At 37.6% G+C, this 14,786-nt stretch overlaps 1 protein-coding gene across 2 annotated transcripts in view; it reads left to right on the top strand.

Moving 5' to 3' along the window:
- The window catches only part of vti1a (vesicle transport through interaction with t-SNAREs 1A), a 155,246-nt gene that overhangs the window by 17,484 nt on the left and 122,976 nt on the right, over nt 1-14,786 (top strand). For both annotated transcript variants that reach the window (XM_036572678.1, XM_036572679.1), the window contains exon 4: nt 7,300-7,377. In XM_036572678.1, the coding sequence (XP_036428571.1) occupies nt 7,300-7,377 (78 nt within the window). The remainder of the gene's footprint in view (nt 1-7,299; nt 7,378-14,786) is intronic.

Below are 14,786 nucleotides of genomic sequence, written 5' to 3'. Positions count from 1 at the left end.
CGTTCATTCCTCAATGCAGGCTTTTTCTGTCTTCTATCTTGGTGAACTTAGCATGTGCAGTGTCTGATTCTTCAGAATCTGCCTTCAGTTTCTTTTTTTTGTTTTGTTTTTATTTATTTATTTTTGTCCTCACAGAAAGAGCATTTGTCGGTTCTGTAGTGAAAACCCTTTGACTTTTGGCTCTGAGCTGGTTGCTATTGATTTAATTACATTAGCCTACAACAGTTTTTTTTCTCCCCATCCCAGTTAGATTTGCATCATTTCAGTTGTCTCTGACCTCTCTTAATTTAAGAGAAAGCTCGTAATAATGCTATGATACATTTCATAGCATTTATTAGCCTTTTATGATTTTCAATGTGCCAGACATTCATTTGAAGTAGCAGGTAAATCCACTTTTTGAAGCAGTTTATAAGAGGGTGATGAAAGCATGCATTCGATCCCTTCCAAATGAGTTCCTCATATGTCCTACACAGGGAGAAAGTCTGCATACCCCCTTAGGGTGCAACTGTCTTGCTTGTTTTTAACCTTCAGAAAGAGTCATGCTGTGAAGTGTGGATGAAGTTAAGTTCAGTTTTCTGTACAAGGCCTTTGCCTAAATCTCATTTGAATCTCCTGCACAATAGGAAGTAGAGCAGTATGCATGAATATATAGCATTAATGATGTAGTTAAGCCACTATGCCTGTTTAGCATTCGTATGCTAATGACCTGCCTATTCAGCCTAGACAATGGCTAGACTAGAGAAAGCCTCAGTAATACGCTATTTAGCGTATCCATACGTACCCAGACATTTGCACACAATAATAAGGGCAGATATCTCTATGACTAGCAATATGTATTCTTAGATGAAACACTTGGAATAGACATCAAACAGTGAATGTAACATGAATCAAGGTCAGTAGAGGAGCCATTGCCAAAGCTAAGAAAGAGTTAAAAGTGAGTTCTTTTTTTTTTTTTTTATTGTTTCCAAAAGAGAAATAGAGAGAGATGTTGAGAGAAAGGCATGGGGGAGACGTAGAGAAAAAAGTGCTTTTCTGTGGAAGGTTCAGTGAACCATATGTAGGTAGCCACAGGCTAATGGGCGATTGGTCCCTCGCTCGCCAGGTATCCTGTGCCTCAGAAATCCCTCCTCCATTTCCTCTAATCTCACCTTTTCTCTGGCGCTGACCCAGGGAGGCCCGTTTTATTCCCCACTGCACGCCAGAGGAGAGGTGCTGTGATGGGAGCAGGCCTGGCCCTGCCTGCTCTGGCAGGCTCCCTCCCCACCGGCTCTTCTCTATTGATTTCTGCACCGCTGCCTAGCTGGGGTCTGATCTGCCAGCGCCCGCACCGGCCCCTCTCCCGGCCCAGCATTAATGTGCAGGAGAGAACGGCATCGAGAGAAAGGGGGAGAGAGAGAAAACGGCCTTTGATTTTTCATTAGAAATGCTTCCATATTTTAATATCGAGTTTAATCGGCTCTTATGCCTTAAAGAAATAACCATTCACAGCGACTCCCCGGCCTTCAAAAAGTATATGCTGCTTCTTCAATCACAGATGGTTGAATTTGTTCTTTTGTTGGGAGTTCAGTCGCGATCGTTTTTCTGCCTGTTTCACTCGCCCTCTCACGATGGGAGCAGGGTCATTAGGCTCATTGACTGCTCTTGGTTTATAAACAGTAAAAACAACATTTAACAGAAAAATCAAATCTACATAGAACTAATATTTATATAAAACAGGTTCGCATATTCCTTATAGGCTGGATTTGTGTATAATTGTATTAAATATTTTGCTTGACTCGTTAATCTGTTATTTATTACTTATTATTTGTGTTTTGTTTGTTATATGTATATGTGTTTGTGTGTGTGCGTGTGTATGTATATATATATATATATATATATATATATATATATATATATATATATATATATATATATGCATACAAATTAATTTGTACATTTTAGTTACATATGTGTATATATACATACGTATATAGAAGTATGTGTGTATATATGTATGTATGTGTAACTATACATATGTATATACATATCTGTGTGTATGTATATGTATTTATATATATATATATATATATATATATATATATATATATATATATATATATATATATGTATATAATCCTAATAATAGACATGTATGTATGTATGTATGTATATACATACATGTATGTGTGTATTAAAAGTTCATTCATACAACTTCTGCTTTTAATTCAGATCTACAAAAGAGTTATTATGTAATAATGTGTGTTTAATTTGTCGTTTGAATGTATTTAATCTGTCGTTTGAGTGCACTTTGTTACATTTGCAGCCCAGTGTATCTGTTGTGTTAATTTACTATCCAGTGTGTGCTTTGCTTTTCAGTCTTTGTAAGAATTTCAGTTTTGTGTCGTTGTGAAACACAATGCTTTTACGCATTAAAGCCACAAACCACTAACCTGTGTGCTAATGAGAGGCCCCATGCTGCTATCTGATGCCTCTGTTCTTCGCTGTTCCTGTAATTTTATTAAGTGACTAACACAAATGTCATGTCTACACGTAAACACAGGTTTTTGGCTGTCTATCTCACATACCCACACATTCTCTCTGATGATAGATTGAATGGGTTCGGAGATAGCAAAGACAAAAAGAACGCCCAAAAAGACCCTCCTGCGATAATTGCTGTTTGGTCCCTTTATCTGATATTTTATCAAACAGAGAAAAAAAAATACATTTAATTGAGCAACATCCTTCAATATGTTTGCACTTGGTATAAAAGATATTGGAGGAAAACATTTGTTTGTCTGTGTGTGTGTGTGTGTGTGTGTGTGTGTGTGTGTGTGTGTGTGTGTGTGTGTGAGCGTGTGAGCGTGTGTGTGTGTGTGAGTGTGCGCTTACACGCTGTTCTTTTTGCTTGTGGAGAATGTTAGCCCCCTGCTAGGATGAGATGCATTATTTAAGACTCTGTTGTGATAGTGCAGCCTGCTCGAAAAGGTCTTTGCTTTCTTTAACCACCACAGCACTTTGCCCCAGCTCATCCCTTCTTATGCCACTAGCACTGACTCTGAAGCAACCATGCACCAGATGTTACACATTATAGAGAATACTACCCAAAACAAAGTTCATTTTGAGTTTTAAAACCTTATCATATCAACTCTCATTTAATTCTGAGAGAAGCGAGGAGTGGAAATGAGTGTCGTTCACAGTGATTATTTTTGATACCAGTCATAGGTGCATGGAGAGTGTTTATTTTCTTTTTTTTCCACACTTGAAGTGCTAATTCCTCTTAAACATTTTCAGGAGATTATTAGTGGGAGAAGGAATAGGTTAAATGGCAATTTGAGGCAGACACATTGCGTTTGACAAAAGTCCATTAAGTCAAAATCAGAACTGGCCAGACATTTCCCACTGGTGAGAAATACTTAATGAAACACACTTTGTAAATTAAATATCATTAATTACTCTTCACGGTTTGCCACCAGCCGTGTGCGCGGGGTAAAAAAATAAAGAGCAGAGAAGTGGAGGGAAAGCGTTCGCAGAGTCACTTCAGGGCCTCTCATTAAACTCTGCCCGTGGGTATTTTTACGCCTTTAACAGCCAGTCTAATGAACTGTTTACTTTTGCAGACGACGAGGTGCCATTATTATTTGCGCGTCCTTGTGTGGCTTTTTGCTGTCAGTGTAAAGAGAGGGTGAGAAAAGAAGAAAATTGGGTTGATTTGCAGTGAATATGATTTTTAATTATTCATACCATTGGAGGAAACTAACTTTGAGTATTTTTTTGTTTTTATTTTAAGTTTATTTGTTTTTTGCTTAGAAATGTTCATACTTTATCCTGAAAGGTGAGGTGCTATAAATTTCACTCTCAATCCTTAAGTGAATCTTATGTTAATTTTTTTTTCATCTGAGAGTGAGTGTGTGTATGTGTATGTATGTATATATATATATATATATATATATATATATATATATATATATATATATATATATATAGTGTGTTTAATATGTATAAATAATTGTATATATGTTTATTGTTTTAAATTTGGGGTAAAATAAAAAAAAAAAGATTTTATTAGTATAATTTCATTTATTTTAAAAATTAGTCCCATATTTATACTCACATATAATTTATTCATCATAGACATTTTTTTTATTTATATATTTTTTCATCTTTTAGATGTGCAGACAATATGGAATCATTTGCATATCCAATAAAAAATGTTTGCATGCATAATCAGTTTGATGGCTTGAGCAGGTTCTTGTGCCTTGAATTTCATGTCAACAGAGAGTAACGTGTGTTTTTTTGACAGGACACAAGAACCTTCGTCTCTGGTTTGACGAGATGTGTCTGTTATAAAAGGCAGACAGACCACTTTGCATAAACTTAAGATGGATCTTTGTACTTCTTCTTGTGCTTCCGGGAATAGAAGCAAATTCTCACCCAAGATTAAAAAAAATGACAAAAGAAAGACCTTTCAAACAGATTAAAAAAAAGAAAAATCCTTTCTTTTCTCTAGCAATAAGGTATCTGTGAAAGTGCTCATTCTTTTTAGATTACAAAGCCTCTTCACTTGGTTTCATGTTGTTTTTGTACAGTTTTTTTAATTTGAGTGGTCCCAGCTTTACCATGCTATAAGTAACATAAGGAAGTTTAAATCAATTGATTTTTACTAAGAGCTTCGCTTATTATTGGTCTTTTTTTAGTAATGTCTTTCACAAAATCTGAACCTGCAGTGATTTTAGGTCATTCCTGCCCATTATTAAATATAAAATGTCCCATCATCCACAGACACTAAAGCACCTAATAATGGTGCTCCGTCTGAACTAAAAGATGTGCAAGTCAGGAAAAAAAATATTCTAATGCTGTTTAAGTTGGTCTAGTGTAGAGCACTAATCAAAGTATTTCCAAGGGTTAAGCAGTCAATATTGCCTAGCTGCCTTGCTGTAGTGTTAGATGAAGAGGGGGAGTAATCAGCACAAGGCTTGTTTTACTGCAGGGGGAGTTTTGAAATGGTGTAAACGGGTTGGGAGAGACATCGCTCTTTGTTTCAGTCACTGGCTTTCCCCCTCCATGACTTAAAGCTGCATTTGCCATTCTTTTTGTGAGCGCACCACTCAAAGGTTACATTGCCAAAGTGGTTGATGCTCTCAGCTACAACAAACAGCTATTTAGAAAAAGCAGAATGAAACAAAATAGCACGGCGGGTTTGAAGAAGATGTCAGTGTATGTATTCAAATGAAGTCCTCTCCAAGGCTTCAAGTTTCAATTACCAGCGAGCCTGCATTCCCCAAAGTTACTCCGCCGTTCTTTAAGATGAAACTCAGCTAAAATGGAACATGTGGGTGTTTTTCTTTTCCTCTAGCGGAAGACACACTTTGTTTTTTTTTTTTTCCTGGTGTGTCAGTGTGGCTTTGGTGTGTGTCTCTCCTTAGGATAGATGATTAACAATTACTGATCAAGAAAAAGAACACACCTCTATTGCTTCATAATGATGTGACAAATACATATATTTCTTATTCATTTCATCTGGTTAACAGTAAAGTCTCAGCTGAATCTCATCTTTTTTTCAGCGTCATTTTTCTAATGTCTCCCACTATATAGACACTGCTTATGCCTTTATTGTTGGCCTTAAGGCAATATTTTTCTTCAGTAAAGTAAAAGGCTTGGGGTGAAATTAATAGATATAGCCACACAAATGTAGATATGATTTGAGTTTGCCTCTAAAATTGTTTTCTATGTTTGTTTTTATTGATTAGGATTTTAAAATATGTTAGCAGTTATTTAAACATTGAAAAGTGAATAACGAATATGTGCATATTGAGAAAATCATAGGAGAATATTATTCAATTGGGTAGTAAACATTCATGCACTAAAAAAAACACAAATATTACAATAAGTACAAATAATATTAATACAATTATGGTGATTTTATGTATGTCAGTGTTCACTTTACTATTTGCAAACCACTCCTTGTGACACCCCAGTATTATTTGTATATATCACCCAATATCTTGCTAATCAGTGCTTCATTAAATTAAATCAGGTGTGCTGGTGTTGGATTTGAGCAGATCTGTGCGATGACTGGGGGTCCTAGGTAAAGTCTTCAACCGAATCTGCATTCTTTAAACCAGCTCACAACATCTCAGCAAAAGATTATTGTTGCTTTTTACAATATAATTTTTTGTTTTTATTCTAATGTTATTTAATGTTGTACATGCATGAACATATTACTGCTGTGATAAATGGTTTTAAACTATATGCTCAGGTGCCCTGTGTGTATATTATGTACAATAAGGAATATAGAAAGAAATGTTGTAGTTTTGTGTCGTAAAATAATCATTCTGGCTGTTTTTTTTATTATTTTTTGGCTGTATCTTTTCTCTTTTCTCTGTAAACGGGTGCCTCAGTGTGCACCTTTCTTCAGTTTGTCCACCTGGAGAGTGGCAGCACGCCGGAGTGGTGAACAGAGCAAGGGAAAGAGGGCTTAGTAAACACTATTTATTTCTTACCGCCACTGTGTGTTTAGTTTGGAGGGTATTTGAAGAGGTTGGCTGTGTTTGTAAACACACCATACACAGCTTGTGCTCTTTCAGAATTGAAGGTGGCACACTCTGAAGTGTGTGTGTGTGTGTGTGTGTGTGAGTGTGTGTGAGTGTGTGTGTGTGTGTGTGTGTGTGTGTATGGGTGTGCCTGGTTTCTTTTCTTGTTTGGTTGGTTTTTTGGACATGGCGTTCTCCTTTCTCCACCGGTGTAGCGGACGAGACCAGCAGAGAGCGCCCAAAATCTGATGGCACGCCAATCGCGTCAACCTGGTTGATGAATTATTCTCTGTCTAGCTCCTCGGCTGTGCATTATCACAGGGCCTGCCAGAGTACAGGGCTGACAGCAGTGACAGCCCCCAGAACAGATTTCCTTCTGACAACTGATACTTTTCTAATACACTCCCTGCCTTCGCCTCCTCCGACGCTTCACCATTCTTCACTTTTTATTTATTTAAGTGGAAGGGGGGCTTTTTCCATTATTTCCGTGGTTCGGATTCACTCGAACCGGAATGGCTACACGGACCCATAAGCGCACACGCGCTCTAGCGCACTCAGTGCATCATAAGCATAGCTCTAGCACTCGGCAGGTATAAGCATTTGTTTCATCTGTCGATCCATTAGGGGGCCCTCGTGCTTCAGAAATGTATGTTATTTTTCAAGGCAACTGAACTAAAGCTTGTTTTTCTTTCTTTTTTTCCCTCCTTCCCCGCTTCTTCTTCCTCTTTTCCTCCCCTTGGTCTTCCTCCTTTCTCTTTCTCTCTATCTCTTTCTCTCCCCCCCATTGCAGAAAAGGTCACGTATTGCCTACAGTGATGAGGTGCGGAACGAGCTCCTCGGGGATGATGGCAGTTCCTCTGAGAGTCAGGTAGGGCGCTAATCAGGAGCTTTGGGCTCCCAGTGTGGGTGGCTGCTCGGGGTGAAGGCGGGTCAGGGCCGCAAGGGGCCGTGAGGGGGCCCTCTCCCAGAACCCTCTATGCTATTGGCACCAAGTCATGCGGAAGCAACACTGTTTAATGCAAAGCTGGCCGGTCCTGAATGGGCTCCAGGCTCTGGCCATCGTCTGGCCAGCACCAGATTGGGGCAAATTCCCCCTTTCTCCCAGCTGTTCCCCATCCGTCCAAGTGCTTATCTTTCTAAAGATGACCCCCCCTCCCAAAAAAAAAGGAGAAAATCTTCAGCTGCTTTCACAGTCTTTTAAACACACGAGGTGGTGGAACCACACAGACTCAGGGACTCAAGAATACAATGCATTTTAGATGTTATGGGAAAACAAGCATTTCTACCATTTTTTAACTATAAAAATGCCTGTTTTACCATCTGAGGACCTTTCAGACAGTTTTAAACACTGTCTCACATGTATATAAATTAAAATGTTAGTTGATATTGATAAACAATTTCTTCTTAAACTGGATGATGTGTACAACTTAGTCAGAACCAAAATGACATCAGAGCAGTAATAAAAAAAAAGATAAAAAGATCAAAAATAGGATTGATTCATTCATATCTAAAAGAAAAAAAGAAGCACATCTTAAACCCATCTTAATTGCTAAAAATGTGTCACGCGCTCTTAAAAACATGATTGTTCTGAATTATCTCTGAAGTACTGCATCAAAATAAAAATAATAACAACTGTAAAAATGGGCATTTTAAGACTTGAGAGACACTCTGTCTCACCTACACAGCTGCTTTTAGACTGCCAACAACAATGTCCTTTGAATAATTATATTGCATTTTAATTATCCTGCTAACTTTGGTGAAGAAGCCACATGTCGCGCGCGCACACACACACTCTTGCACGCACCTTCTCACTGTGTTTCTGTGGGTATGTTGTGAAAGTACAGTGAGATCGTAGGCAGCTGAGCTGAGCTAAATAAAGTTTTCTCTTTTGTTTTTGATTTCCTCCTTATTACCATTTCAATTATGACCCTTGCACCGCACATCTTACAAACATATGTATGGTTAGCCTAGATGCATAATTGATATGCATATTACCTCCAAATTAGTGCCACAAAAACAGTGAGTGTGACATTTTATATGGAAGTTGAGGGTAGATGTGCTGCCAAAGCTGTCATATTGTAGACAGTGATGGTTCTTATCAAATTACTGTCAAAGGAACACAATATTAGAACTCACTTCCCCTTTCTGCCATATTTTCTCATCCTCATTTAAAATCCAGCTCATGATGAGCTTGGTTATTTGAATTATTATTCAAGAATTTAGTCAGTGTTGCTTTCTTTTATCAATTGTGATTATGTTACAGAGTGGAGAACACAATGGCTCATTTAATATCCATTTTCAAGATTTATACTTTGTTCGTTTTAGTTGGCAAAGACTAGATAGTTATTTGAAAGGATTATATTTCAGCTCATTAATTACTCACTCTGTTTTGTTTAATGAGAACTACTCTCCAGACAATGTTTAAAAAATTAATATACACTTAAAAAGTTCACAGATCCTGAAATAAAGTTTAGAGAAGATTTGTTGTTTTAACTTAGAAAAGTAAAGTGGCTTCATTAAAATCACAAATGCAGTCAGGTTGCTAGGCTTTTCAAGTTAAAAAACAAACCATTTGGCATATTGTTTGTTATATTTTGCATTTTTTTATATGTTCAAATTTTTGGATCCTGGCACCTGTACTAGCAATACATACAACAAACCCTCAGTTTGACTCATTTAACAAGTGAACCTCCAGCCAAAGAACACAAAAACACAAGAGTGGCCAAGCGAAGAGTGCCAGAACTATAAGAAATGAAAATCTAGACACTGCTAATAAAATGAAGTACATCCAAAGTGTCAGAAAACTGTTGCATTTGACAGCTCTGTGTTAAACCCCTTTGTTTCTGTTGTTTGTTTCTGCTGGGGCATTTTCCCTGTCCTCTTTAATAAAAAAAAATCAGAATCTGAGAGAGCCGTGGTAATGAGGAGCACACATTTGTCTGTTTGCTAAACAAAGAACTGTTATTTGATTCCATATTTACTAATCAAGGATATACATTTTAATTGCTGACATATAGAGTGATAGCTAAGCACTTCCATTTACATATTCTGGCCATTAACAAAGGCAAAATAAATAGGAAGTAGGGGATGAAGCCTCCTCCCCCATCCTTTCCCAGGTGCCGTATTTACTTAATTTCCATTTTAAAAACTTGGGGAGATAACACAAGACTTGGTCGTGCTGTGAGTGGAGTGCTCGGAACTTCAGGGTTTTAATCGAGCAAGACGGGAGAGATAGAGCGCAGGGGAAGAGATGAGTTGGTGGGGGTGCAGGGGCAAGTCGGTCAATTTAATTCCTGACGATCTGAAAGAGGTCAGGATCATTTCATATAGCCCTGGCTGAGCAGATCATTACCAGTCACAAATCTGTTCGTTACATGGCAAGGATTTATAGCTAAGTAAATAGGGAGTCGTTATAAGTTCTGAAAATGGCGTGTTGGCCCTGCGATAATGGCTAAAGAACGGTTTAATAGAGTTCGGCATTTATTCGTTATCTGTATGCGGACAGAGACAGAATTGGCGCTATCACTTTTTTTTCTTTCTTTCTTTAAATAATGTGGTGGTCTACCATTGCACTTTTTTTTCGTGTTCCTCCCCCCTCCCGCCCTTACCACCCAAAACACACTTTACCACACACACGTACTTGTGCGAGCGCACACACATTTTTTCGCTCATGAACACTCTGTGGAATAGTTTCGATTTCAGTCACAGCAGCTTGGCCACAAGAGATTGTGCTGGTTTGAGCCGGCATGGACCAGATTTTCCAGGCTACAAAGGAAGCAGATTACCACTTGTATCGAATTGTGTATTGAACAAAAAAAAATCTTTGTTTGAAAATCTGCTGATTATCATAACAGAAAAATTGCAGCAGTGCAATTTTAAATAACTGGCTCGCAAAACACCGAGATGGAGATTCGAAGTGTAATTATACCATTTTGTATTACTCTGTGTTTGTTTACGCCTTTTTTTTCCTGGCGAGCTAAAGGTAGTGAATAAAAAAATTCAGGTAATGCTTAAAAAAAAGGAATGTTAAAGAAACAAAACACGAATAGAACAGCACCAAGCTTAAAAATCTCCCATGTAGCGGCTGCAAATCCTCAATGAAGGCTCACAATCGCCCAAGCAGCACAAATAAGATTGAACAAGTTTTGTTTGCTCATCATTGAGATCAGCGAGAGCGCGTTGAGTTAGCAACGGCTAAGGGCTGGCTCGCGTAAACTTAAATAGACGCATCTGTAGTGTGATTTTAAACTTTCGCCCACTGAACAATGTGGCAACTTGGGATCATGACCTTAAAAATAAAACACAGTCAGGCTCTGTAATATGGCTTTTCCTTACCATGAGAAAAAGAGGGCAAGAGATTTTTTTTGTATGTGTGTGCATCTACGTTGTTGCCCTCCCTGGTAGATTAAAATATTCCAAAAAGAACATATTTCTTTTAGTGCCCATTTGTACATAAAATCAAATAACATTACCATTTTATTGTAAGAAACCATTTTTTAAAATGGCAAATAAGTAAAATGAATATAGCCTCTAATATATTTTCATTTTATACATACCTATAGTTAAAAGTATGTAAATACATATATATAATAAATAGATATTAAAATATTATGTTTAATAAAATGTAAATAAAATTCTAAAATTCAGATATTACTTTTTTTTTATAATGTAATGCATTATTCACATCCAGCCTTTTCTCCTCTACTGTGATTATTCTATTTTAAGCTGTTTTATCCATTAGCTTTCTCCTCCTTCTTTATGTGCTAAAGGTAATTTGGGAGATCAAAACATAGAATCCCAGTTTTACTGACATGCTTCATAATAGCTCCTTAATGTTTCTGAGCTGCAGTCTTGGCTTTGTTGTCAGTCGACAGCATGCATGAGGAAGCGCTTCAGCGCAGCGGAGACTGCCGTCCTTGCCGACTGCGGCCACACCAGCGCAGTTTAACATCAATCCCATAGACCTCGCCTTTTTAGTCTGGAATCAAGTTTATAATTTATGATCCAAGTCCTCCTGCCTCTTTTCTGATACGATAGCAAATGATTTAAAAATAGAAAAATTCAGAATGACCAGCGCCCACAAAGAGAGATGAGAGGGGTCTAATAATGGCCCAGAGCCTCCCCTTAGATCTGCTAACCTTTAATCTCTCACAAGAAATGGAGATTAAAAAAAATCACCTGCAACGTCTGACAAATTAAGAAACTTGTCCTTCCCCTCTGCTGAACATGTTGTGCGTTCATCATAAGCGTGGCTCCCTCTCTACCAAGGACACTTATTCTATTGTGAAGAGCTTGTTGTGGAGGGATCCTTTAAGTGTTGACAAAAGTTAAATTGTGTTAGTCCTCTCTCAGTGTCTGTGCAGATACTGTGTGGACTGTACAGGGGTACTGAGCATGTATTACACTGTGATTAATTTATAATTCTCTTTCATCAAACATGAATCAGATCAAATTGTCCAAGAGTAATAAGGTCCCATGCATATGTATAGGTATGTGTAGGTATCTATATGTACATGTGTATATGTGTATTTATGTATATGTGTATGTATATGTTCACAAAGTGGTGATACAGAGCTAACGTACTATAGACTGAATACATCTCTACTACTGCAATAGTACATGATTGACAGTGTGTCAGAAGTAATTGGCCATAATGAAAAAAGGTACACTGCATGGAATAAAGTGTTATCGAAGCGAGTATAGAGGTATAATTCCTGTAGTGCTCCAGTTAAAGGGCCTAGATGCTCAAAGCCTGTCTCTGTACTGTACCCAGTCTGTATTTCCCACTGTACTGTGTGAAATTCTGTTTTTTTTTCCTTGTGCCATATCGAGTGCTGTGATGTGACTGTTTCCCCCCTCCCTTTCCTTGATGATGATAGTTTAGACGCTGAGAGTAGAGAAATCCATTCCCACTCTCTTTGTTTAATGTGACAGCGCGAGAACTTGATCTTTGTTTGTTCAAAAAAGTCGGCACGAGTCTCGTGTTTAGCTTCGTTTAATGTGTTTGTCTGTGATTTCTAAATGCTAAACATGCAAACAGATAAATCGTCAAGGTTAATTCTGTACCCAGCCGCATGACTGATCTGCTTCCTGCCATGTCTCTCCTTTTTATCTATCTCTCTTTCCCTCCCTCCCTCCCTCTCTCTCTCTCTCTCTCTCTCTCTGTTTCTCTTTCCTTTCTCCCTCTGTTTCCGTGCATTCATGTGGCAGTTGATAAAGTTGCGTGAAGAGGTAAGCGCTTCTCTTGCTTCCTGTTTTTACTCCTCTTGTTTCTCCCGAATCTCCCACTTATTTTCCTCCTTTCAGTCCAATTGAAGAAGGTAGTGATCTGATTTTTACCATTCACTTTTGAATGGAAGTCATTGAGCCTGAGCTGTGTGTTGCTCAGTATGAGGAATTAAATCAAAGCCATCTTGCCGTGCATCTTAAAAGTAATGTTTAATCAACCTGTCAAAACACTTCCCAAATATGAAACTAGGAGAGGGGTGGAGGCATGAGCTTGACAGGCCTTTAGTCTGGGATCCTGCTCATGACGACTGACTGCCTTTACCACTCCACTGTTGTGTCATTTAGCTTCCACTTTCTTATAATGCTGACTATAATCTAGTATGTTCATCGTACCTGGCCCGTTTACTGCTACTTAAATCTGACACTTTTTCAGCATCTGTTTTGTAACCCACATCTGTTAATTATTCTATAGCATGCACATCATTTTAAATCATCAAAGTTATTTAATAGCCAGATACCAGAAACTGACCTTTATACATTAATAAAATGAAGCTGATCAAATGGGGTTTTGAAGCAATTATTCTTTAAAAAAAAAAAGAAAAAAAAAAAGGTGGTTCTTACAGAGTTTTTAGTAAAGGCACTGGTTATACCGTCATGTGAAAAAGTCAGAAATATGTTCATTTATTTTATTTCCAGTCAAAACAGCTGTAAAAGTATTCATTTTTCAGGAGATTAAAATAGAATGGGATTCCTAACAACTGAACAATTAAATGTATTGTGATTACATCGATCACAGAAATGCAACCAACTTCTAAGACTGAACTGTGAAGCTATGGAAAAATATCCCTGCAGATTTCTTTAAAAAATCAAAAGCAAGTGTCCTGAAAGGATTTTCTGTGTAATTTTCTGTTAAATCCATGTTTTTTACTTTTCCTGATGCTGAAAAATGAATAATTTGGACATAATGGCCGTGTTGACTTCTGACCATGACAACTCAAGAGAACCAACTGAATCAGTAAATGGTTCTTTAAATGACCATTTTGGAAAACCTGTTTGTTGTTTTAAAGTACCTTTCAAAAATTGTTTTGTATAGAACCAAAAAGGACTCTGTGATTGTTCCATGTGATAGAACCCTTTCTTTTTTTGGTACTATATAGAAACAGTGTTGAGCTTTTGAGTTTAAGAGCATACCATAGAAAAAGCACTTTTGGTTCCCTAAACAACATTTTAGTTGGTAGATCTTTGAAGAGCTAAATATGTAAGTGAGCTGTGAGAGTGTGAATAACTTTTTTAAAATCTAAAGAACCTTTATGTAATGTAAAGGTTCTACACCAATTAATACTTTGTTCTAGAATCTGAAGTACAAGACAAAACCATCTAGAAACTTGTATTTTTGAAGGTATGTGGTTGGCATTTCCGGTTGTATAAATCTTTGACGTGAAGCAGTGAATCTACTTTTGTATATTCACTATTGGAATGTTGTAAATGTATCACTGGCTAGTAAATGGCTTTGATCTTTAAAACAGCACAGCAGATCACAATAAATGTATCTCAATTAATGATGGCAATATTAGTGCCGCTATATGGAACAGCCTCATTTTCCCCATTCAGCTTATTCTCATACAATAGTATGTTTTTTGTAAGAGATAAGGGACCGATTTAAAAAGTCTTTCATTGCATTAATCTAACTTGGTTAGGACGCGCATTACGGCAAAAAAGGACTGCCATCAGAATCCGTGTGTGTGTGTGAGAGAGCTTATTTGGACTTGGGATTCCCCTATTCATAGACACATGCAGCTTTACACAGGCTACGATATCTAAAGATCTCCATTCACAAAGGCAGCTTGTCGTCTTCCATACTTTGCGACGGAGTGGATGGCGCATCCCGTCCCTCCCAGCCCTCATAAAAGTGTTTAGCTAGCGATTGCTTATCTTCAGAGATTGCAGTGTTTATGATGCAAATTTACTGATCCCTCGACTCTATTAAAAATGCATAAGGTATTAAAGAAAACGTATTTTATTTGTCAGAACTGAACCATATCTGACCAC

The sequence above is a fragment of the Colossoma macropomum genome, unplaced genomic scaffold (assembly GCF_904425465.1).
Source record: "Colossoma macropomum unplaced genomic scaffold, Colossoma_macropomum, whole genome shotgun sequence".
Taxonomy (NCBI): Eukaryota; Metazoa; Chordata; class Actinopteri; order Characiformes; family Serrasalmidae; genus Colossoma; species Colossoma macropomum.
Note: the sequence above shows the minus strand (reverse complement) of the source record. Positions and strands in the feature narration are given on the sequence as shown.